Below are 27,047 nucleotides of genomic sequence, written 5' to 3' on the forward strand. Positions count from 1 at the left end.
CGTAGCGCTTTGGTGATCGCGACTCCTATACACAACGGTCAAAGCTGTCCGAACGCTTTGTGGAACGGGGCCCTGGATTGTAGTGTGTGTCATATAGTATAACTTTGCCCTGAAGGACTATACCTTCAGTGTCACCGTGACACGCCGTGATTTAACAGTAATACCGTTTAAAAGACCGTAAAAACAAACTCACTATGGACAAAGGCCTGAGTTCCTTCGTCAGGGATCACCACAAGGTTCGCCATGTTGACTTGACACGTGTCGCTCGCCACTATCCACGTCGAGTCGGTGTTGTTGAAGAAGAAGCAGTTGCCGCCGTAGTCATGCCAACCGTCATCACAAAAAAACGTAGCTGATGGAAAGACAAGGATAGATTAAGAAATTAAAATAAGGTACGGGGATGTGAAATCAGGTTGCAATTAATGCACTAGAAGAGCGATCTGCATACACGTGCGCGCGCGTGTGTGTGTATGTGTGTCCGCGTGTACTAGTCAGGACTAATGCCGCATTATATGCCGCTTTTATATGCCGCTTTTATATAGTGCTATTCTGCTGAGATACCTTATCGCAGTTTAACATGGATACCCCACTCAGACAGAGTATACTACCTCCGAGCCGACCAGACCTCGTTTTATCCCAATAAAGTAGAGCGCCAGACAGGATAACAACAAGTACCATCTGTAGACGTATTTTGGTATGACGCGGCCGGGGATGGAACTACAGGCCTTCCCTTCTTTGGGCAGACGCTCTGTCAACTATCACGGATGCGTAAATTATTTTAACTCTGTGCAATCATGTACTCATTACAAGAGGAGTCAGTGGCATGTTACAAAATTGACAAAATAACTGACGTGTTATTATGAATCTACAATGACGCCATGCCTATGGTCGGGTTATTCCTCGCGCAGTTTGCCCTTAGATAAAGCCCTTATAAAAACCAGGGGATGCTATTTTCTCATCAACTGTTCTAAATTCAAACTCAAACTTATCGCATGATATTTAGCTGATTATTCTTAACTTTGGCAATTCGAACAGTGGAAACATATTTTGATATCCTACTTTGGAGTGTTACTAATTATATTCACATTGTGTGATAAAATTTTGTTTTCTACATTTTCATAACTTTTAACATGTCCAATAGCATCGGAATGCTTCAAACAGATACACAGTGCCTTCTGCGTTTCATCAACAGCTGAGAGCCTGTTGTAACGAGAAAGTTATCCAACATGCAAATTACAACAATGCACCGGGCGACACTGGTTCTTAAAATGGGACAAACACTTAGGCTAAAAACCAGTGCACGCAGCCCCGACGGCCGTTTCCCGTTCACGAAAATATGAACACAATTATTGATAATTTTAAAGTATTTTACAGTCCAAAAGTTCATAACATGAATAAAAGTTTAACACTTTCCCACACGGACTTTTTTCCCTTTAATACTATTCAGACTAACGTCTGTTTTATCGAGTCTCGAGCAACTTGACTATAACAGCCTTTCTTCACTATGCCGAAACTCGGTGAAATGTCTATATTTGTACATTAGAACGAAAATAAATATGAAAATGAAAAACGAACATTTGAGAGTTACTTCCAGCTACTTGGGGCGGTCGGGTAGCCTAGTGGTTAAAGCGTTCGCTCGTCACGCCGAAGACCCGGGTTCGATTCCCGACATGCGTACAATGTGTGAAGCCCATTTCTGGTGTCCCCCGCCGTGATATTGCTGGAATATTGCTAAAAACGGCGTAAAACCATACTCACTCACTCACTCCAGCTACTTACGTTTGGGAGTGGTGATTTGGAAGACTTGCTTGTTGACGGGAATCATACACACAAACGACTTGAGCTGTGTGCAGTCACTCGAGGTTTGCCACAAGCCACTGATGTCAGCTTGAATCAGAAAGAATACAAACTCAAACAGATGAGCAGAGAAGAGTAGCAACTACACCTGCAACACATGAATGATGTCACACATACTGCAGGGGGGCACGGGGGGCCCAGTCGTCAAAGGCGCCGCGATTCGCTGTGCAGAGTTGCGTCCCTTGGGCATGCCAGAAACCTATGATTGTGGGTTCGAATCCCGGTTCGCCCCGATTATGTTTCTAGGTTTGTCAGCACCATACCCGTGCTCGTGGGTTTCACCGAAGTGGTGAACGTCTGAGACCTGCATCACTTCGGACTTTCCTCCCACATTAAACTGACACGCCGTGATATAACTGGAATACTGTTAAAAGTGGCGTTAAACCAAACTCACTCACTCACACATACTGCAGCTTCCGTTTGCTGTTTCCGCAACTATGCCGATGACTCACGAGTTGCTCACAGCACTACGATCAAAGGAGGTATGTTACACATATAAATAAACAAAATGTATTTTATGCACATAAGGAGGTTTCCACGAAGATGAATACTCCACATGTATGTGTTTTAAATACCGCTCTTGCCGGACATGTATGTATGCTTAATTTTGTTTGTTTGTTCTTTAACGCCACACTCAGCAATATTCCGGCTATATGATGGCGGTCTCTAGATAATCAAGCCTGGGCCTGACAATCCAGTGATTGACACCATGAGCATCGATCAACGCAATTGGGACACGATGACATGCGCCAACCAAGTCACCTAGCCTGACCACCCGATCCCGTTAGTCGCCTCTTATGACAAGCGTAGTCGCATTTTACGGCAAGCTTGGGTGGCTGAAGACCTATTCTTACCCGGATCTTAATTGTTACCTCACATAAAATGTATGCCAATAAAGCGATAAGCACAAATATGGTAAAGCTAAATAAGGAGCTATACACTTATATATCTATCTATGCTAAATAAGACTCTTACCGAACATATATTTGCGCTAAATAAGTCGTTTACCGCATACATGTTTATGCTAATTAAGGTGGTCACCGCAAATACTGTAAAACTAAATAAGGTTGTTACCACAAATAGATTACACAATATAAGCCGTTACAGCTCGTATTTCTATGCCAAATAAGGCGGTAGCGCTCATATTTTACAGCTAAATAAGGGTATTACATATAATCATACTCAACACGACTGTTATTGAAGATATATGCAACGATCCACACGTTTCTTAATATGCATATACACACATACTCCCCATTGCAGCGGCTACACAAATCAACTGATCTGGATTTTACGAAACTAAGTTCCATCTAGTTCCTGTTCTTCCTCTAGCACATATGTTATTTAATCTTCTTTGCTACTGGTGGCAGGGGTGGCCCAGTCCTCTAAGGCGCCGCGATTCGCTGTGCAGAGTTGCGTCCCTTGGGCACGCCAGAGACCTATGACTGTTGGTTCGAATCCCGGTTCACCCCGATTATGGTTCGAGGTTTGTCAACACCATACCCGTGTTCGTGGTTTTCACAGAAGTGGTTTACGTTTGAGATCTGCATCACTTCGAACTTTCCTCACACATTAACCTGACACGCCATGATATAACTGGAATACTGTTAAAAGCGGCGTTAAACCCAACTCACTCACTCACTCTTTGCTACTTGTGCCAGTTTTCCATTTTCAAGCTTTAAACACTTCATTCCATGAAGGAAGCGGTTTAAAAAACAACACGGTGTGCCGTACTGGTGTCGATGTAAGCGCAGTCCTGTGTGCCGGCCTTGTTGACCGGGTTGCTGGGGGCCCAGTTCTTGTACCCCGCAATACTCGTCGCGTCCACCCACTGGAATGACCCAGGTTTATTGTTATCTGTAAGAGATTGGAGTTGTTCAACAAACCACGATATGACACTGTTATAACAAACCTCTATGCGACATTTTATCATGCATGTTGTATCTGTTTATGCGTTTTGCAACCACCTGATAAGGCAGGGACTTGATGCTGCAGAGAGCAACATTACAAAAAAAACCTTTGACAATCTGCTCAATACGATCACCCTATCGTCCCACATAACAAGATCACCCTATCATCATACACAACAAGATCACCCTGTCATACAACTCAACAAGATCACCCTGTCATACCACTCAACAAGATCACCCTGTCATCCCACACAACAAGATCACCCTGTCATCATATTCAAGATCACCCTGTCATACCACTCAACAAGATCACCGTGTCATCATACACAACAAGATCACGTCACACACAACAAGATCACCATGTCATCATACACAACAAGATCACCCTGTATTCCCACACAAGAAGATCACCCTGTCATCATACACAACAGGATCATCCTGTCATCATACACAACAAGATCACCCTGTCATCATACACAACAAGATCACCCTGTCGTCACACTCAACAAGATTACCCTGTTATCTCACACAACAAGATCACCCTGTCATCTAACACAACAAGATCATCCTGTCATCTCACACAACAAAATCACCCTGTCATCATATACAACAAGATCACCCTGTCATCATACACAACAAGATCACCCTGTCATCACACTCAACAAGATCATCCTGTCATCTCACACAACAAGATCACCCTGTCATCATACACAACAAGATCACCCTGTCATCCCACTCAACAAGATCACCCTGTCATCTCACACAACAAGATCACCCTGTCATCATACACAACAAGATCACCATGTCACATCACACAAGGTCACCCTGTCATCTCACACAACAAGATCACCCTGTCACATCACACAAGGTCACCGTGTCATCTCACACTACAAGATCATCCTGTCATCCCACACAACAAGATCACCCTGTCATCATACACAACAAGATCACCCTGTCATCATACACAACAAGATCACCATGTCATCTCACACAACAAGATCACCCTGTCACATCACACAAGGTCACCGTGTCATCTCACACAACAAGATTACCCTCAGCTGTCATCCCACACAACAAGATTACCCTGTCATGCCACTCAACAAGATCACCCTGTCGCCCCACTCAACAAGATCACCCTGTCATCATACACAACAAGATCACCCTGTCATCCCACACAACAAGATCACCCTGTCATCATATACAAGATCACCCTGTCATCCCACTCAACAAGATCACCGTGTCATCACACACAACAAGATCACCGTGTCATCACACACAACAAGATCACCCTGTCATCCCACACAGCAAGATTACCCTGTCATCCCACACAACAAGATCACCGTGTCATCCCACACAACAAGATCACCCTGTCATCCCAAACAACAAGATCACCCTGTCATCCCACACATTAAGATCACCCTGTCATCCCACTCAACAAGATCACCTTGTCATCTCACACAACAAGATCAGCCTGTAATCATACACAACAAGATCACCATGTCATCACACACAACAAGGTCGTCCTGTCATCTCACACAACAAGATCACCCTGTCATCATACACAACACGATCACCATGTCATCACACACAACAAGATTACCCTGTCATCCCACACAACAAGATCATCCTGTCATCCCACACAACAAGATCACCCTGTCATCATACACAACAAGATCACCGTGTCATCCTACACAACACGATAACCTTGTCATCCCACACAACAAGATCATCCTGTCATCTCACACAACAAGATCACCCTGTCATCCCACAGAACTAGATCACCCTGTCGTCCCACACAACAAGATCACCATGTCATCTCACACAACAAGATCACCCTGTCATCCCACACAACAAGATCACCGTGTCATCCCACATAACAAGATCATCCTGTCATCCCACACAACAAGATCACCCTGTCATCACACACAACAAGATCACCGTGTCATCCCACACAACACGATAACCTTGTCATCACACACAACAAGATCACCCTGTATTCCCACACAACAAGATCCCCCTGTCATCATACACAACAAGATCCCCCTGTCATCACACACAACAAGATCACCCTGTCATCATACACAACAAGATCCCCCTGTCATCATACACAAGATCACTCTGTCATCATACACAAGATTACCCTGTCATCATACACAAGATTACCCTGTCATCATACACAAGATCACCCTGTCATCACACACAAGATCACCCTGTCATCACACAACGAAATCACCCTGTCATCCCACACAAGATTGCCTTGTCATCACACACAAGATCGCCCTATCATCATACACAAGATCACCCTGTCATCATAAAACATGATCACCCTGTCATCACACAACAAGATCACTTTGTCATTCCATACATCAAGATCACCCTGTCACCCCACACAAGATCACCCTGTCATCACACACAACAAGATCACCCTGTCATCATACACAAGATTACCCTGTCATCATACACAAGATTACCCTGTCATCATACACAAGATCACCCTGTCATCACACCCAAGATCACCCTGTCATCACACAACAAAATCACCCTGTCATCCCACACAAGATTGCCTTGTCATCACACACAACGAGATCCCCTTGTCATCCCACACAACAAGAGAACGCCACCATGCTAACTGTCATACAAATACCGTATCATCAGTACACAACTGAAAATTACGTAGGCAAAGAATATTAAATTTCAGCATAAAACCTTTTTCTCATTCTTACAAAAACGAGACGTTAAGAACATACGTTTTGACATTTAATCAATGACCTGCCAATTGACTTTGCAAATATATCAACATTTTAAAATAAAAGTATGGTACATAATTCCTTATATGCCGCATACATCATGCGATGTAACTATTATTCCAACTTTCTGTTTACCCCGATGCAAGCTTAAAGACATGGTAATATCAATTGTTCGGCATACCACTTGCGCCGATCCAGATACTTGATATTCCAGCCCCAGCCTGTTCTTTGAGATACAACTGTATAAAAGCCTGGTCAGATGCGCTGAAACATAGAGCATAGCAAACAGTGCGCCACACCATCATGCTCCAATAGTGAAAGAACAACCAAAGAACCAATATCACGTACTGCCTTCTAATATTATTTCAGTTTGTCAAACGTGTCAGCTTACGGAACGACCATTTAATATTCTTGTGGGTGAGAAGATATTGACTTTACGACTTGAGTGCTTCGCGTACAATTGACATAATGGTTTCAGTTAAAAGTTCTGCTTACTGTTTACAGTGTGTGGAAGAGCAGTTCTGCTTACAATTTACAATGGGTTGAATAGCCACACATGCCAGAATGGAACATCGGATTGGTTGGCCTTGTGGGTAAAGAGTTTGCTTGTAAGGACGAATACGTAACACCCATGCTTGATGTGCCTCTTCGAGAGGTTAGAAGAGTTCTGGTTTTCCTTGAGTTACTAACCTTTTGAGGCTGAGGAGAGACGCCCCCTGATCACTACAAAACTTCTTCGCCCTCGCCCAGGGCAGACTGAATAGAGGGTTGAAGGCGAAGCAGGAATCTTGATGTTGTAGCCACCCGTCCTGACATACACCTGTAATAAATATAGTGACATATACTACAGTAGCCACCTGCCTTGACACACACCTGTAATACATAGAGTCACATATTGTATAGTAGCCACCCGCCCTGACACACACCTGTGATACATATAGTCACATATTCAATAGTTGCCACCCGCCCTGACACACGCCTGTATTACATATAGTCACATACATGTATTGTATAGTAGCCACCCGCCCTGACACACACCTGTAATATATATAGCCACATATTGTATTGTAGCCACCCGCCCTGACACACACCTGTATTACATGAAGTCACATATTGTATAGTAGCCACCCACCCCGACACACACCTGTAATACATAAAGTCACATATTGTACAGTAGCCACCCACCCTGACACACACCTGTAATACATATGGTATTGTAGCCACTTGCCCTGACACACACCTGTAATACATATAGTCACATATTGTATAGTAGCCACCCATCCTGACACACACCTGTTATAAATATAGTCACATATTGTATAGTAGCCACCTACCCTGACACACACCTGTAATACATACAATTAGTTATGGAGTCTTCCGTTGCCGTAAACGGTGTTATATTAGGTTAGCAGAAACATATGTTTTTTTTTTCTGGTAACCTAACATGACACCGTATACGACAACTTAAGATAACATAACGAATTTATTATGACTAAAAGTTTTTACTAACTGGTATCCATATCGCACATGTCATGGCAAAATAGACCGCCTCCGTGGTCTAATGGTAGAGCGTCCGCCCGGAGAGCCGCGTCATACCAAAAGACGTTAAAAGATGGTACTTGTTGTTACCCTGTCTGGCGCTCGGCATTAAGGGACTAAAACAAGGACTGGTCGGCTCGGAGTCAGTATACTGTGTCTGAGTGGGGTATTCGTGTTAAACTGCGGCATGGTATATCAGTGTCCTAGCACTATAAATCGGCATCAGTCCGGACTAGTACAAGCAGACACACACATACATGTGCATGCACGTCGCTATATAAGTGCAATAATCTTGGACGCGACTTTAAACCCCATTTTACCTCACCTCACCTCATGTCAAAATAAAAACTTGACATGTACAACCATTGACTTTAAGGGTCAAAGGGAGACTACTCTTCACACCTTAGAAGCCAAACATTGTTGACAATTTTAACTATAATCTATATCAATAAAGTCACGAACATGATCTAAAAGATTAATGTCCTTGCACATCACAATTAAAGACATAAAAACACAAAACAGTGTCGAATAACGAATTTCTATACCAGAATTTCTATGCGAAAGATTTGAAGTGGGAGTTGGAAAATCCAAGATGGCTGTTACTGACGGTATACGTCTCATATTAGGTCAGTAACAACCATCTTATGTGGCTTATGTGGGGTCAGTAGTTCTGCTCTCTGATTGGTCAATCTCACTTTGAGGAATAATAAAGTCAGTAGCCACCCGCCCTGACACACACCTGTAATACATGTACGTACAGTCACATACACCATTATATGTGGCGTCCTGCAAGTTTCACATCTCAAAACTACCATTTTAATGAGTATAGTTGGCACACCCAGCTGTGCAGTGGTATTTTATGATTTACCTTGTGGCTTCTGACAAACATAGTTGTTTAACTGGTCACAGTTGATTGCCACCCAAGATAGCTTCCTCCGCATCCCTTTGTCCACAATGGCACAGGTAGAGTTTCTTTCATTCCTGTAAAATAGGGGCGGTCGGGTAGTCTTGTGGTTCAAGCGTTCTCTCGTCACGCCGAAGACCCGGGTTCGATTCCCGACATGGGTACAATGTGTGAAGCCCATTTCTGGTGTTCCCTGCCGTGATATTGCTTGAATATTGCTAAAGGTGGCGTAAAAGTATACTTACTCACTGTAAAATACCACTACCATTGTTCGTTTTGAAAGGGTGTGTGTGTGTGCATGTGTGTGCACTCGTGTGCATGCGTGCACCTGTGCGTGCTTGTGCGAATGTCTGTGTGCGTGCCTGTATGCGTGCATGCGTGAGATTAGACGGGTGTGCGTGTGTGTGTGTGTGTGTGTGTGTGTGTGTGTGTGTGTGTGTGTGTGTGTGTGTGTGTGTGTGTGTGTGTGTGTGTGTGTGTGTGTGTGTGTGCTGAGTGATTAAATGAATAAATCAATATGATATTGATAATATTATTTTGTGTGGGCAATTGTTTAAGTATATTTTAAGCTGAATATATGTTACAGAGGAATGCATTATTCACCGCTATTTGACTGGCGGAGAACCGTGCATTTGATAAGATCAACAACCTGCAACAGCAACCTCTGTTCGATCCCCGGTGTCAGGAACTACGGCGATCTACCTGAAGCTTTGCAACAACACATACAGTCCGTTTGGTTCCAAATGAGAAGGATGAATTGCAAAATAACTTAAAATCGGGAATAGTCTATTAAATGTCAATATGGTACACGGAAATGCATACACAGCACCCAACAATATCTGCTGTTTGTTATTTTTATTCCTACCGTTGTGCCTCCCTCCGTATAAGATGTGAACTTAACAACACATAACAACATGATAGTTTCTTGAACATCTTTTACCAGTGATAGGAATAAATATAACAAACAGCAGATATTGTTCTCATTTCGATCTAAACGGACTGCAGTTGACATCTGCATGCATACCCAAGCTCTGAGGACACAGGGAACCGCCTGGACAACACGGCCTTCTTTTGTGATAGATAGACTGAAATATCTTCGCGACATATTTCTCCAGTTCTATAATTTACAAAACAAAACATGCCGCGCTCACTTTGCTATAGTGCCAGGGGCATCTGTAGCCCAGTAGGTGATGGAGGAAACGAGGGGCGCCCCACCATCCCACGTCCACGTGACCCCGGCCTGAAGATAGAAAAAAGCAAAGCGAACTTGATCATATACAAGGGGGATATTTCAACAGGTGAACTATTGAACATTAATTGTCGAAGCATATATAACCACGTATTCGATTCCTTGGATGGCTTTAGTGTGATAACCATGTAACTATCCTACACTATCCTTCTATCCAACTCAAATATATTGTGAGTGAGTGTGGTTTAAAGCCGCTTATAGCAATATTCCAGCAATATACGGCTTGGGGCACCAGAAATGAGCTTCACACATTGTACCCATGTGGGAACTCGAACCCGGGTCTTTGGCGTGACGAGCGAATGCTTTAGCAACCAGACTACTCATCGCCCCCTGTTTGAGATACTAAGATACTAAGAGGTTGCACACACCTGTTTCTGGGTTGTTTTCAGGCCTATCCACAAATCACTCCCTTTCGACTTTGCCATGTTGGACAAGAAGCCCTGGGAGGTATCCCCATCAATCTTGCTTAGCCGGGCGCTGTACGTCTGGCAGTGGGTACTGGAAACAGAACACAAAGCGACTTTGTCTTTGTTTGAACCAATGTCCTATTTTATTTCGTGTTCAAGTTCAAGATTTATTCAGTCCCACAGGTCTTAAGCATAAAGTACATATTCAAAATATTATCAAAACAACCACACACAAATATTGTACATCACACTCAGTGGCAAAGAGACACACTTCAAATATACTTTACGATATCATCGACAACAACAAAAGGGGTTACCTCACTTTGATCAGACAATCCATGGCTCATCATGAGCATCGATCCACGCAATAGGTTCACATGCATAATCCAAGTTAGCGAACCTGACCACCCGATCCCGATAATCGCCTCTTACGACAAGGGTCGCTGAAGATCTATTCTACCCCGGATCTTCACGGGTCAAAACAAACTATGAAAACTACAGGCAAAAAGGCATCTGTTCTTAATGTAAATGTGAAATCTATTTGCCTGTAGTTTTTTATATTTTTGTAAAACAACAGGCAAATGTATAGAATATAGACTATTGTAAATGTGTCCAGGGCACAGGTGGTTCAACGGACCCAAGGCCTAGATGTGCATAGGTCCGCTAGTTTGGGGTTCGAATCCCAGATTAACTCTAATTCCTCCAACATCAAATTGCAACCAAACAACTAAATTATAAACTTCCTCTCTCTTATTATGTTCATGGGGGACACGGATACGTGGCCCAGTGGTGCAAGGCGTCGCAATTCGCAGTGCAGAGTTGCGTCCCTTGGTCTTGCTAGAAACTTATGATCGTTGGTTCGAATCCCGGTTCGCCCAGATTATGTTTCTAGGTTTCTCATCACCGTGGCCATGCTCGTCGGTTTCACCAAAGTGGTAAACGTCTAAGACGAGCATCACTTCGGGCTTTCCGCTTACAATAAGCTGACACGCCGTGAAATAACTAGAATACTGTTCAAAGCGACGTTAAACCCTACTCACTCACTCACTCATTCCAGCTCCATCATCTCCTTACCTAGCATCAGACCAGGTCCTCTTCTCCGTGATGAGCTTATAGCAGCTGCCGTTGTTGTACACCCAGTCGTGATCTACGTCACACACAAGGGGTTGGCCTGAAACACCATGTTGATGTCAGAGTGGGCACAACCACCTCTATAGAGAAGGTAGCAGCCCCACGACAGAGGGTCATAGGGCCTTTCATACCATCAACATCATATAAATGTAGGCGTTGTTTTGCTTCTATAAACCAAGTATCCTGTATTGAATGGTGAAGGGAAAGTTCTAGAATTTGTACTTTACTGAGAAAGGGTTATCCAAAATATATCATTTGTTACAATTAACCACTTTCTGACGGCACTATACTTACTCTTAAGTCTCCACATAGAGACGTGAGCCACATAGTAATACCAATACACTATACTTACCCTTGAGGTTCAACAAAGAGACGTGACCCTTTGTAATACTAACGCATTTTTCTTCCTCTTGAGAATCCACATAGAGTCGTCAGTTACGTCGTAATAGTAAGACTCTATACTTACCCTTGAGTCTCCACATAGAGACGTCAGTCACGTCGTAATTATAAGACTCTATACTTATTCTTGAGTCTCCACATAGAGACGTCAGTCACGTCGTAATTATAAGACTCTATATTTATTCTTGAGTCTCCACATAGAGACGTCAGTCACGTCGTAATTATAAGACTCTATACTTATTCTTGAGTCTCCACATAGAGACGTCAGTCACGTCGTAATTATAAGACTCTATACTTATTCTTGAGTCTCCACATAGAGACGTCAGTCACGTCGTAATTATAAGACTCTATACTTATTCTTGAGTCTCCACATAGAGACGTCAGTCACGTCGTAATTATAAGACTCTATACTTATTCTTGAGTCTCCACATAGAGACGTCAGTCACGTCGTAATTATAAGACTCTATACTTATTCTTGAGTCTCCACATAGAGACGTCAGTCACGTCGTAATTATAAGACTCTATATTTATTCTTGAGTCTCCACATAGAGACGTCAGTCACGTCGTAATTATAAGACTCTATACTTATTCTTGAGTCTTCACATAGAGACGTCAGTCACGTCGTAATTATAAGACTCTATACTTATTCTTGAGTCTCCACATAGAGACGTCAGACACGTCGTAATTATAAGACTCTATACTTATTCTTGAGTCTCCACATAGAGACGTCAGTCACGTCGTAATTATAAGACTCTATACTTATTCTTGAGTCTCCACATAGAGACGTCAGTCACGTCGTAATTATAAGACTCTATATTTATTCTTGAGTCTCCACATAGAGACGTCAGTCACGTCGTAATTATAAGACTCTATACTTATTCTTGAGTCTCCACATAGAGACGTCAGTCACGTCGTAATTATAAGACTCTATACTTATTCTTGAGTCTCCACATAGAGACGTCAGTCACGTCGCAATTATAAGACTCTATACTTATTCTTGAGTCTCCACATAGAGACGTCAGTCACGTCGTAATTATAAGACTCTATACTTATTCTTGAGTCTCCACATAGAGACGTCAGTCACGTCGTAATTATAAGACTCTATACTTATTCTTGAGTCTCCACATAGAGACGTCAGTCACGTCGTAATTATAAGACTCTATATTTATTCTTGAGTCTCCACATAGAGACGTCAGTCACGTCGTAATTATAAGACTCTATACTTATTCTTGAGTCTTCACATAGAGACGTCAGTCACGTCGTAATTATAAGACTCTATACTTATTCTTGAGTCTCCACATAGAGACGTCAGACACGTCGTAATTATAAGACTCTATACTTATTCTTGAGTCTCCACATAGAGACGTCAGTCACGTCGTAATTATAAGACTCTATACTTATTCTTGAGTCTCCACATAGAGACGTCAGTCACGTCGTAATTATAAGACTCTATACTTATTCTTGAGTCTCCACATAGAGACGTCAGTCACGTCGTAATTATAAGACTCTATACTTATTCTTGAGTCTCCACATAGAGACGTCAGTCACGTCGTAATTATAAGACTCTATACTTATTCTTGAGTCTTCACATAGAGACGTCAGTCACGTCGTAATTATAAGACTCTATACTTATTCTTGAGTCTCCACATAGAGACGTCAGACACGTCGTAATTATAAGACTCTATACTTATTCTTGAGTCTCCACATAGAGACGTCAGTCACGTCGTAATTATAAGACTCTATACTTATTCTTGAGTCTCCACATAGAGACGTCAGTCACGTCGTAATTATAAGACTCTATACTTATTCTTGAGTCTCCACATAGAGACGTCAGTCACGTCGTAATTATAAGACTCTATACTTATTCTTGAGTCTCCACATAGAGACGTCAGTCACGTCGTAATTATAAGACTCTATACTTATTCTTGAGTCTCCACATAGAGACGTCAGCCACATCGTAATACTAAGATTCCATACTTACTCTTGAGTCTCCACACAGAGACGTCAGCCATATCGTAATAAAAATAATTCTGTACGTACTCTTTGGTCTCTCGCAAATGACTCGAAGCCAAGACACACAGTTGGATGAGTTGTAGCCCTGGCTGTTGACGATGGCGCAGTGTTTGTTACCGTCGTTTGGTGGAGCCGTCCCTCCCAGCCACTGTCTACAAACAGCCATCGAGCCAAAGACTACTACGTTATTACAAACACTGACTTGGAATCAGTACAAAAATTGCATGCGTGGAATGACGTGACTTAATGGCGTCAGAAGTCAGACATATTCACCTACATCATGCGAACTGTAAACAATAGAGCCTGGGCATGACAAACCAGTGATTGATAAGATGAGCAACCCCACGTTATCGGGTTCGACAACAGGCAATAACGTGCGGAAGACCTGGTTCATCTTGGTCTCCGTTGGGTACATATAGGCGCAAATCCTTAAACAAATGTACAATACGTTTATTTGAAAGATCCGTTATGTTTATACCTATGGGACCGCATATGAGACACAGTTAATTCACCCCCAACTACTCTCGAGCGTCACCCAAGAAAACAATATAGACTGTCAATGCAAGAGAATAACCAGCCTAGATTTTCTGCCTAAACAGATTCCACAAGGCGTAAAGAGCAAATAGCTGGGGAAATTATATGAATGGACCACTGACAATCAGTGATGACACCAGGTGTTCGAGACAAGGGTAGGTACGTCCTGCCCTACCCGTAGCACCCGCCACTCATACAATGTGCATAAAAAGTAAGTATTTAATGCCTGACGCAGCACAGCAGTAATCCTTTTATGTGAGGTCAGCCGGTAAACATCCAAGACAATCACGTAATTCGATGAAACAGAAAATTAGACATACGACGTATAACTCACATGAGTGAATTGTCTATCGGGGTATCGTCAGCAGCCCACAGCCATCCTTTACCGTCCCCTCTGTTGTACACACCGCTCCACCAGTCCGTCACATCCGGAAACACACTGGTGGCGTTTCGCAATGTTTTCATCAACCAGTCCTTACCAAAAGAACACAAAGACATGAAAACACCTCTTCGAGTGTTGAGGGAAACACGCTAACATATATTTCTGTTTCTAGCTAAACTTCAATCGTCTGTGGGTGGTCGGGGAGCCTAGTGGTTAAAGCGTTCGCTCGTCACGCCGAAGACCCGGGTTCGATTCCCGACATGAGTACAATGTGTGAAGCCCATTTCTATGGTCCCCCGCCGTGATATGGCTGGAATATCGCTAAAAGTGGCGTAAAACCATACTCACTCTCAATCGTCTGCGCTAACAGTCCGGCAATGTCTACATCACAGCCACCGAAAACACGAGACACGGGGTAGCCTACAACACTACATGGAGTAGCTTACAGCAACCTTACACAGTTATGTTTTGGCAAGTTTAAAAAAAGATGCAAGTAAATGAACAAATCAAAGTCACAGTATTGTTTCACATCTTCGTGGAATGTGAACTATCTTGACCTTGTGGTTGCCGAGAAGATGATCCTATTTTTTCCTTTTGTTTTTATAAAACTACACTTTTGATTTAACGCCACGAACAAAATACCTGTTTTGGTTCTCAACCTTCCGCCAGTTCAGGATAATGGGAGAACGACGGGTGGACGACGGACTGACTGACAGCCGCCGAACAAGGCGCCAGCCAATAAGCTCACTTGGACCTTTGGCCCTTCTGAGCTAAACATGCATAGAGATGCCAGTGCGCAGTGATCAATGAAGACTCACCCTTTCTTGCACAGAGTCCAGTTTATACATAGTGGACTGCAGCGCTTGGCATTGACTCCGGGAACCTATCCATGTATCCCGAATGTTGTTGATGACGATCTTGTAGCAGCTGTCCCCCCGGGGTCGGTCAATCCACCCGTATGGACATACTTGACTGGACACTGTCAACAAGGTGTGATTTGGACATACGTGACTGGACACTGTCAACAAGGTGTGATATAGACATATTTCGCAGGATGCTGTCAAGAAGGTATGATATAAACATTCCTGGCGGGATACTGTCAACCAGGTATGATATAGACATACTTGACTGGATACTGTGAAATAGGGTATCATATAGACGTACTTGACTTGACACTATCAACATGTGTGATATAGACACACCTGACTGATACTGTCAACAAGATATAATATAAACATACTTGACTGGATATTGTCAACAAGTTCTTGACTGGATACTGTCAAGAAGGTATGATATAGACATACTTGATTGGATAATATTGACGAGGTATGATATAGACATTCTTTATTGGACACTGTCAAAACGTGTGATATAGACATACTTGACATGTTTGACTGAGCACTATCAACGAAGTATGATAGAGACATACTTGACTGGACACTGTCAACAAGGTATGATATTGACATATTTAACTTGATACTGTCAGCAAGGTATGATATGGACATAACTGACTGGATACTGTCAACAATGTATGATATATACATATTCGGTAGGATACTGTCAAGAAGGTATGATATAAACATTCCTGGCGGGATATTGACATATTTAACTTGATACTGTCAACAAGGTATGATATAGACATACTTGACTGGACACTGCCAACAAGTGTAACAAATGTTGTATTTGGGATAACACTTTCTTAGTAAAGTACAGATTCTCGTACTTTTTTGGGGGTTGAGTCCCGACCGGGATTCGAACCCACACTTCCAGAGTGGGGCACCTAATCGCCAGCACAGTGTCCAAGGTGTGATGTGGTACCATATTTTACAGTATAATATTTATCAAAATAGAAAAGTCTGATACAGTTTAGTATTATCGATTAAGGTATAATACAGGGTGACATTATCCCCTTAGGTATAAAACAGTTTGGCATTATCCACTAAGGTATCCTGCAGTTTGGCATTATTTCGCTAAGGTATGATATACTGGCATTATTTGCTACGGCATGGTACTGTTTGGTATTATCCAGTAAGGTATAATACAGTTTGGCATCTTTCACTACGGTAGCTTACAATTTGGTATTATCCGCTAAGGTATGATACTGTTTGGTATTATCCACTGAGACATAATGCAGTTTGGCATTATTCTCTGAGGCATGATATTGTTTGGTATCAATAACCAAACAAGATGGTATTGTACAACACGGAGGCAGATGCAGCACGGTTTCATTTAACAGCACTACAGCAATCATTATGTTGTTCGATATATATCAGGGCAATACACAGAGATATGCTGTTGTTTAGATATACCTGCAACAACAAGCGTAGACATTTTATGAATTATAAATTTCAATGCACACGCAAAGATATATATTCCGTTTAACACCCTACTGAAGGGTATATAGTCCGTGTGGATTTTCAGGTGATAACATACGCCCCCAGCAACCTGTACTGGTCGTATAAAGGCGACTAAATGAACCTAGTGGTCAGTTTCAGTGACATGGTGTATTGTGTACCACTGCACTGCAATGAACGCAGATCGATGTTCATGCTGTCAGGTACTGTATTATCTCGTCTAGATGTGATTATTTACTAATCGCCGTGATACACCTGGAATATTGCTGGAATGTTGCGGCGTTAAGCAACAAACAAACAAACAAAAGGGTCCGCTGTCTAAACATGTTGATAACCGGCGTTGTCGCTACCTGGTTCTCCTGATTACAGGTATGTCTCAGTTAAACAGTCAGGTAGATGAGTGTTATCAGTAGGATAGTCCGTATGTAGACCTCACTCGATGAACCTCAATTGTTTTCAGAAGCCTTGTTTGCAAGTCTGGCCATGACCTTTAAAAGGTCCGTTTACTCCTCCTCAATCTACGCCATTTCATTTTCGATAAAAAAAAGTGTTTGAGTGCTGGGTGGCGAACACCTCATATATACACTATGCAAAAGAAGTAGGGGATATTTTGTTTTGAGGTGAAACAATGGGAAGAACACACACGTCTGGCAATGAAAACAAGTGATTTATAGGACAGGAACATTTCCGATGAAGTCAAGATCACAAATACGACATTGTGACAGTCATGACGCACGTGACCTCGGACAGCACTTGGCATGCCAGATTTTCAATTGTCACTCAGACTCGGTTGTGAGCAGACGCATATTGTTTTCTTGGAACCAAACGCCCAAAGGCACTTTATTAAACACATTTAATCATTAATGAAGCAACAACATTGATCAGGCGACGTCTGCAACGTGCTGAACGTTACGTGCCACAGGAATGTTGCAGGTGCGTACCCGTCAGAATTGTGTTTCCCAAATGCTGCATGTTTCTTAATCTGCCATGGGCCCGATACCAATATACACGTAACGTCGATGATCGACCCGGACACATACAGATAGTGCAAGCCAACCGAATATGAATGAATGAATGAATGAATGAATGAATGAGTGAGTGAATGAATGAATGAATGAATGAATGAATGAATGAATGAATGAATAAATGAATGAATGAATGAATGTTACCTCAAAAGTTCAATCCGAAGGTCACACATAGGAACATACTTGATTTCCAATAAATTATTCACAACGAAGGCATAAATTACAGTGCTCATAGTATCCAATTTACAATGTACAATTTGTGAGCAGCAGGGCGTACGTGTCACGTGGATATGCTTCACATGTTTCTTTCCACATAAAAATATACAGCACTATACACTTTGACCACAAATGCATTGAATGTGTACACATGACCACGTGCCTTGCTATTTAAAGCGCAACCGTAAATAAGCTCCGCCCACTGTGATTGATGCAGGCGCCAAACACGATCGATTCCATTTTTTATGATAAAACTACAAAAAATGTATTTGCTTTTATGTAGATATGGAACCATTTGTGGTATCCAGGGTTTGTCATTCAAGTTGATACAAAGTTTCAAAGTTTTCAATATGTATTCAATATCAATTGAATATATAATCAATTGCAGTCAGTTAAGTCATGAACACACGCACCAAAAAACAATGAAAGCATATCATCGTCTTCAAGCATATCTATTTTTTCATATACATCAACATAAAGATTATCAATCAGAGATGAGAAGAAATTATTTCTGTCAGACACAAACGATTCACAATACAAAGTAATGAGGCAATTATTGCCATAGTAATGTCAATAACAATGGTTACATTCTTTCAGCACTTCTGCTCTTGGGTCGATAGGGGGCACGGGTGGCCCAGTCGTCTAAGGCGCCGCGATTCGCACTGCAGAGTTGCGTCCCTTGGGCACGCCAGAAACCTATGATTGTGGGTTCGAATCCCGGTTCGCCCCGATTATGTTTCTAGGTTTGTCGGCACCATACCCGTGCTCTTGGGTTTCACCGAAGTGGTAAACTGTGACCTGCATCACTCCGGGCTTTCCTCCCACATTAAGCTGACACGCCGTGATATAACTAGAATACTGTTAAAAGCGGCGTTAAACCCAACTCACTCACTCACTCTTGGGTCGATACTTATATAACGTCGCAGGCGTTGTCATAAGTGTGGATAGAGATGCATTATAATAAAGAGCATCTATTTGTAAGTGTTCCGTGAGAGGTACTGTCTCTGTGCCAGTCTCTCTCTCTCTCTTCAAATGTTTGCTAATTCTCTGACAGGCGTATGATTGCAGGAGCTTGCCAAACGGTAGTTTAGAATGACCCATTTCCGGTTTAATCCTTGATGTAGTAGTCTAAATGACTACTGTTGGTGATTATTCCGCCATATTTACTTTATTATGAGGCTGACGTTATTTACAGAATACGGGTGATTTACTCTTTGAGACATAATGGATGAGTCTCCATTTTGGGGCATAAAATCGAACTGAATCAAGTGAAGACTGTAAGCCGCCAGGGGTGGGAATAAGAAAGTACTCAAAGAAAGAACTATTTTATAAAAGCAGAGTAAACTGTACGATTCCCACTATTTCTAAACTCATGTGTTCATGATTCACTATACGAGGTGTTCGGGAAAAGGTGAGCGTATCCTGCTACATCGATGACACTCGCGACATTCAAGGGCAAGTCAATTGTTCACCTGAGAAAGGGGCGGTCGGGTAGCCTAGTGGTTAAAGCGTTCGCTCGTCACGCCGAAGACCCGGGTTCGATTCCCGACATGGGTACAATGTGTGAAGCCCATTTCTGGTGTCCCCCGCCGTGATATTGCTGGAATATTGCTAAAAGCGGCGTAAAACCATACTCACTCACTCACCTGAGAAAACACTGGAACATATAGTACAAGTAAAAATTGGTAATCGCATCGGATATCCGTTTGGTCACTGATGCGTCAGATTTGGAAATGTCCTAAAACTGCCTACCATAAAACGTTTTGAAAGCTTTACTGAGACCTGTTGTAACAATGATCAAACATATTTTGAGCAAGCGTCGTATGACTCTCTCTGAAATCTTCATAGAAGGAGCATGCTCGAATGTACCTCAAAAATTGTGAAATCAAGACAACAAAGGATGGATCTACAGGAATATTGTCCGACATAAAGGGAAAGTTGACCACTGGATGTCATCCCTCTTGCCATGCAGCCTTGTGGATAGGTTTCTGTCACTCTGAATCTAGCATAGATCTAAATAGGAAACAGATGAGATGGTTTCACTGGCCTCCTTTATTTCAGTTAATTGGTCATCATAACTAGGGAGGTCAGTGTTTGCTCCCTTACTTCATCCGGGTTTGATTTCCATCAAGGTTGGGGCACGGGTGGCCCAGTCGTCTGTGCGATTCGCTGTGCAGAGTTGCGTCCCTTGGGCACGCCAGAAACCTATGATTGTGGGTTCGAATCCCGGTTCGCCCCGATTATGTTTCTAGGTTTGTCAGCACCATACCCGTGCTCGTGGGTTTCACAGAAGTGGTAAACGTCTGAGACCTGCATCACTTCGGGCTTTCCTCCCACATTAAGCTGACACGCCGTGATATAACTGGAATACTGTTAAAAGCGGCGTTAAACCCAACTCACTCACACCACATTCCATCAAGGTACAACGTGAACCCCTGTGGCGGGAATTCTGCTAAAAGATACAAGGAAGGCAAATCGGGTGGACAGACTCGCAGACTTGGTTGATGCATGTCATTGTTACCAACTGCGTAGATCGATGTTCATGATGTCAATCACTGGACTGTCTGATTCAGATTCACTTATTTACAGACCGACGTCATATAGCTGGGATATTACTGTGTGCGACGTTAACCAACAAACACACATTTAACATTTCTGTGTACACCTAACGTTTGTCACTCAGGTTAGTGACTTTGTGGTAAATGTTACACAAATCCTTGACTCTCCTGGAAAAAAAGAAGCTTAACAGCTTCTAGCGTATATGGTTGGGAATCAGATGCCTGCGAGCATTTAATTAGGAATCAACTACGTTGGTAGAAGCTTTCGTACGTAAAACCTCCAGGGCATGTTTATCAATATTTGCAATAAGTTCTGAAAGTACTGAAATAACCTGTGACATTTCTGTGATAAAGTAAATACACACTGAGTACAGTAAAGGATATGTGAAGATAATGTTAAATGTGATTAGGTGGCAACCATTGCTAAATGAAAAGCCAGGAATTCTTCTTGACGGACACAAGGAACACGCAATATCTGAAGCAACCTGGACCAAGTGCTGTGATGAAAACGGTATCTGAATGAATTGGTCCGTGGCTAATGTTTGTGTTACAGAAAGCAACCAATGAAAATGGAACAAAATACAACCATTGAAACGGTATCACAGAAAGCGGCCAGTTAGAAAAGGGAAAGTCAGGAATGCTGTTACAGATAGCCACCAATGGGATCAGAGAAAGTCGGAAATAATATCAAACCACAAGGGAGGATGCAGGCTGAGAAAACGGTCAATAGAGCAAGGGAAAAAAATCAGGCGGATTGTTACAATTAACAGCCAATACATGAAGCCCATTTCAGAAGTATTTGGAAACAGAACGTAATACGTCATGATACATTTCCTTTTCAAAATGAAAACATGCATGATGTGCATGATGAACTGACGTAGACTAACTTTGCCAGACTAACTTGTACTTGAGGTGCAAACTGCAGGATGCTAGGACTTCAAACATAACGATAGAAAGCTCATTTCAATGTTGACATAACATATCCGGAACAGATCACATTATGGAATTGTTGAAGTGACATTGTCGTGTTGTCGCGTTTTGAAGAATATTGTTTCATTTACCAGAGGTCGACAATGCAAGAAATGGTCAAAATGCCGCGTTGTCGCATTTTTGCGCTTTGGTTAATTTTCACAACTTTGTGTAAGGGCGACAATGCGACAACGAGACGATGTCCCTTCTAGGATCCCATACCATATATTATCATATAACCGAATACGGGGCCTGGGGTATAACAGTTCATCTTGAGTTTCTTTGGCCTCTTTATAAACATCTCTTATAACTAAACTTATGGTAGTATGGTTACACATCGGCGGCCTCAACTTCTCAACAGGTCAACAGTTACACCTGTCCGTCCCAGCTTCCGTACCCAGTTAGATGGTTCGGATTAACTAAGGAGATGGTGGGTTAACGACTGTTTTTGGCCCACTAAAAATGTCGTTTTTTTACGTTACGCAAATTGTGAAATATTGGTAGTATATTTTTAGATATGTTCAAATGGCTGACGACCAACTTTTACTTCTAACATGGTCAAATACATAAATATTGCTAAACTGAATTGAAAAGGTTGATTTTTCAGAGACGTCCTTTATGATATGGTCATTAAACATATGTTTGTACTGTTGTTATCTACACCTCCGTAGAAAGTCAACTTGGCTCAAAGATTTGTTCATGTTCCTGAATAAGAAGTTGGCTTCCTGAAAACGCCTAAGATCACTCTTTTCGACATACAGTAAACTACGTTTATAACGAACACGCTTATAACGAACTCGCGGATATGACGATCTCTTTTTGGTATATATAGTAAACGGACGGGACCAAAAAGAGATCGTTATATCCGCGAGTTCGTTATGTATGTATGTATGTATGTATGTATGTATGTATGTATGTATGTATGTATGTATGTATGTATGTATGTATGTATGTATGTATGTATGTATGTATGTATGTATGTATGTATGTATGTATGCCTGTAACCAACTATGGTTATAACGAAGTAACATAAGTGGTCCTTTTATAACCGTAGTTTACTGTAGTTAAGTTTTTCCGGTAACAAAACTTCCAAGAGTTGTAATGAAAAAAAGTCTAAATCTCATTCATACAAAAAACCCATCTGATGACTGTTTACCGGTGGGGCAGGATACGCTCAATTATACATTATCAATAACTGTGTCTATGACTCAAGAATATATGCTTATAATATAGTCGTTCTTTCTCATGATTACAGAAATGGTTTTACCGTTATATATTCCATAATGACTTGTGAAGGATTTCCTAACTCGTGCATATCTCATGGACAGAAAGATTTATCCTACCTGGTCTTTTCAGGGCTTACGAACCATGTGTACATGTCACTTTAATCATATACTGACAAATATACACCTGGAAAATAACCAAACAATTACGAACGTTACTAGTGTCCAAAACACATCTAGGAAACCTGAATCAAATAAATCACCATCGAAAAACTTTTTCTTGTTTCTTATATTTTAGCCACCATTTAACATGGGCGTATTCTTTCTTTTGCCCGGCAGTTAATATGCAACACAGAGTGAGTGAGTGAGTTAATGCTTACGTCACATCGGCAATATTTCAGCCATATCGTGACGATGCAACACAGAACTGATGGTCTAATTCCTTCTGATCACATAAACAAAATTGTTTACAATACGGTGGCTGCGAAGGGGAGGGTCACATTCGGACTTTGACATCAAAGTTGAGTGTTAAGTTTAAAAGGGTTTCATTGTGTTCGTTCCTTTCTTAATTAGATGTTTCTCGAACCCCCTCACTGTGCTCAACAGCCATCTCGTTGGATAAAGTGGCCATACGCTGTGAGCAGCGGATGTCCTGTATTACGTGCATGCGCTACACACGGAATAACGAGGTTGTTAATTAAGGTCGCCTTCAGCAGAAGGAACAATTCACTTGTGGCCATAGCAATGAGCAGAGTAATGAAACACGAGCGATTTAAGTAGGGCACATTTGTACATGTTTGACTGAAAACGAATTCCGTGGAGCTGACATCTTGAGGTTTTGAATTCCATTCACCCAGTGAACTAAATTCCCGTCTTGAGTGAGTGAGTGAGTGAGTGAGTGAGTGAGTGAGTGAGTGAGTGAGTGAGTGAGTTGGTGGGTGGGTGGGTGAGTGGGTGGGTGGGTGGGTGGGTGGTTGGGTGAGTGAGTGAGTGAGTGAGTGGGTGGGTGGGTGGGTGGGTGGGTGGGTGGGTGGGTGGGTGGGTGGTTGGGTGAGTGAGTGAGTGAGTGAGTGGGTGGGTGGGTGGGTGGGTGGGTGAGTGGGTGGGTGGGTGGGTGGGTGAGTGAGTGAGTTGGTGGGTGGTTGGGTGAGTGAGTGAGTTGGTGGGTGGTTGGGTGAGTGAGTGAGTGAGTGGGTGGGTGGGTGGGTGGGTGGGTGGGTGGGTGGTTGGGTGAGTGAGTGAGTGAGTGAGTGGGTGGGTGGGTGGGTGGGTGGGTGAGTGGGTGGGTGGGTGGGTGGGTGGGTGAGTGGGTTGGTGGGTGGGTGGGTGAGTGAGTGAGTGAGTGAGTGAGTGAGTGGGTGGGTGGGTGGGTGGTTGGGTGAGTGAGTGAGTGAGTGAGTGAGTGAGTGAGTGAGTGAGTGAGTGAGTTGGTGGGTGGGTGGATGAGTGGGTGGGTGGGTGGGTGGGTGGTTGGGTGAGTGAGTGGGTGGGTGGGTGGGTGGGTGAGTGAGTGAGTGGGTTGGGTGGGTGGGTGGGTGAGTGAGTGAGTGAGTGAGTGAGTGAGTGAGTGAGTGAGTGAGTGAGTTGGTGGGTGGGTGGATGAGTGGGTGGGTGGGTGGGTGGGTGGTTGGGTGAGTGAGTGAGTGAGTGAGTGAGTGAGTGAGTGAGTGAGTGGGTGGGTGAGTGGGTTGGTGGGTGGGTGAGTGAGTGAGTGAGTGAGTGGGTGGGTGGGTGGGTGGGTGGGTGGGTGGGTGGGTGAGTGAGTGAGTGAGTGAGTGAGTGGGTGGGTGGGTGGGTGGGTGCGTGCGTGAGTGAGTGAGTGAGTGAGTGAGTGAGTGAGTGAGTGAGTGAGTGAGTGAGGTTAGACATGTATCCTTAAATGATGTGAAATTATTGGTTGATGTAAAAAAGTTTGGTTAAAGTTGTGACAATAGTCAATAAATGTCATAACCTTATGGTGAGGGGGCACGGGTGGCCCATTCGTCTAAGGCGCCGCAATTCGCTGTGCAGAGTTGCGTCCCTTGGCCACGCCAGAAACCTATGATTGTGAGTTCGAATCCCGGTTCGCCCCGATTATGTTTCTAGGTTTGTCGGCACCATACCCGTGCTTGTGGGTTTCACCGAAGTTGTAAACGTCTAAGACCTGCATCACTTCGGGCTTTCCTCCCACACGCCGCGATATAACTGGAATACTGTTAAAACCGGCGTTTAACCCAACTCACTCACTCACTCACATCCAATATATTGCTACATAGTAAAATATGAACATGTGAGATAAGCTTAGAGTGCATGTTCAGCGTTAACTCATTCATGCAATGCTTAAATGTACAGGTTTGACTATCATGAGAGTCATTCATAAGCGACATCATATGATGGATGTAGTTTATCACCAGTGACCTTGTCAGTTACATGACCATTAGCATGTGATATCTCACATATCCCACACGCGGCCACGGTCTTTCTTCATCTTGGCCTTGAAATATCAAGTATGTTTATGCACTGCTTATATAGGACATCATTTAGACTTCCCTGATCTATAAATGCTCGTGTCTTGGCGCCAGTGGATTACGCTGCATTGTTAAGGCAGTGGTGCTCATATATCTATTCTGAGTCGTTGTATGATAACAACACCAATGGCCATAGTCACAACCAAGACAGCTGGTAAATAAAAGGGACAGAATCCATTTCCATAATCACAACAAATGTGTACTAATATCACAGTCCATGGTAGGATTCCAACTATATCATAAGCATGTGTTTATGAATCACTATAAAACACAATCACGATAAAAGGTGTTCGCTAAAACGTGAGCGTATCCTGCTAGAGCGGTGGCAAACACATACAAGGTCAAGTCAATTGTTAACATGAGAAAACACATGGTACAAGTCAAAATAGGTAATTGCATCGGATAATCTTTTTGTTACTGATGCGTCAGATTTGGAAATGTTTTAAAACTTCCTGCTAGAAAACGTTTTCAAAGCTTTACAGAGGCCAGCTGTAGCACTGATCAAACAGATTTGGAGCAAGATTCGTATGACGCTCTTTGGAATCTTCCTAGACAGAGCATGCTCGAAAGGATGGAGCTGCAGGAAACTTTCAAACGACGTTTCAAAGCTGCTTCTTGCTCCTTCATCAGGTGAATGCTTAGCAAGTGCATAGAGTTAATACATATATATGTTTAAGCAACACAAGGTGGGATGAATGTACAGAGATAACAATATAATGACAAAACCAGTGAGATAGGAACGTTAACGATAACAATATAACGACGAAGATTAACAGGATTAAATAGACTTTGTCATTGTAATGTTATCTTTGTACATTCATCGCACTTGTGATGTGTAAACATATCATGATTTTATTTATACATTTTTATTTATTTATTATGCATTTACTCAGAATTCACCTTATAGAAGAATAAAAGAAGTTATTATCATGTCATGTATCCATTATTTATAGTTCAGATGGGTAATTCTGTAGAATGGAAGTTGGCTATTTGATGGTTATTGAACGATATCAGATCATCGATATACCTGAAGTTTACATTAAACATCTTGGTCCGACAAGTTTGAGAAAGTTTTAGCCGTGCATCAAAATTAATTTCATGTTACATGTTTTGCCTCCTTAGG

General features: G+C 42.5%; 1 protein-coding gene across 4 annotated transcripts in view; it reads right to left on the reverse strand.

The window, feature by feature from the left end:
- The window catches only part of LOC124115041 (macrophage mannose receptor 1-like), a 75,397-nt gene that overhangs the window by 40,272 nt on the left and 8,078 nt on the right, over positions 1 to 27,047 (reverse strand). For all 4 annotated transcript variants that reach the window (XM_046475860.2, XM_046475868.2, XM_046475850.2 and 1 more), the window contains exons 2-13: positions 15,891 to 16,051; positions 15,025 to 15,164; positions 14,184 to 14,308; positions 11,688 to 11,784; positions 10,575 to 10,704; positions 10,109 to 10,197; positions 8,922 to 9,034; positions 7,205 to 7,334; positions 6,696 to 6,778; positions 3,592 to 3,714; positions 1,780 to 1,887; positions 194 to 352 (exon numbers count right to left, since the gene is read on the reverse strand). In XM_046475860.2, coding sequence (XP_046331816.2) covers positions 194 to 352; positions 1,780 to 1,887; positions 3,592 to 3,714; positions 6,696 to 6,778; positions 7,205 to 7,334; positions 8,922 to 9,034; positions 10,109 to 10,197; positions 10,575 to 10,704; positions 11,688 to 11,784; positions 14,184 to 14,308; positions 15,025 to 15,164; positions 15,891 to 16,051 — 1,458 coding nt within the window. The remainder of the gene's footprint in view (positions 1 to 193; positions 353 to 1,779; positions 1,888 to 3,591; positions 3,715 to 6,695; positions 6,779 to 7,204; positions 7,335 to 8,921; positions 9,035 to 10,108; positions 10,198 to 10,574; positions 10,705 to 11,687; positions 11,785 to 14,183; positions 14,309 to 15,024; positions 15,165 to 15,890; positions 16,052 to 27,047) is intronic.

This window comes from Haliotis rufescens, unplaced genomic scaffold (genome assembly GCF_023055435.1).
Source record: "Haliotis rufescens isolate VD_foot unplaced genomic scaffold, xgHalRufe1.0.p SCAF_4, whole genome shotgun sequence".
Taxonomy (NCBI): domain Eukaryota; kingdom Metazoa; phylum Mollusca; class Gastropoda; order Lepetellida; family Haliotidae; genus Haliotis; species Haliotis rufescens.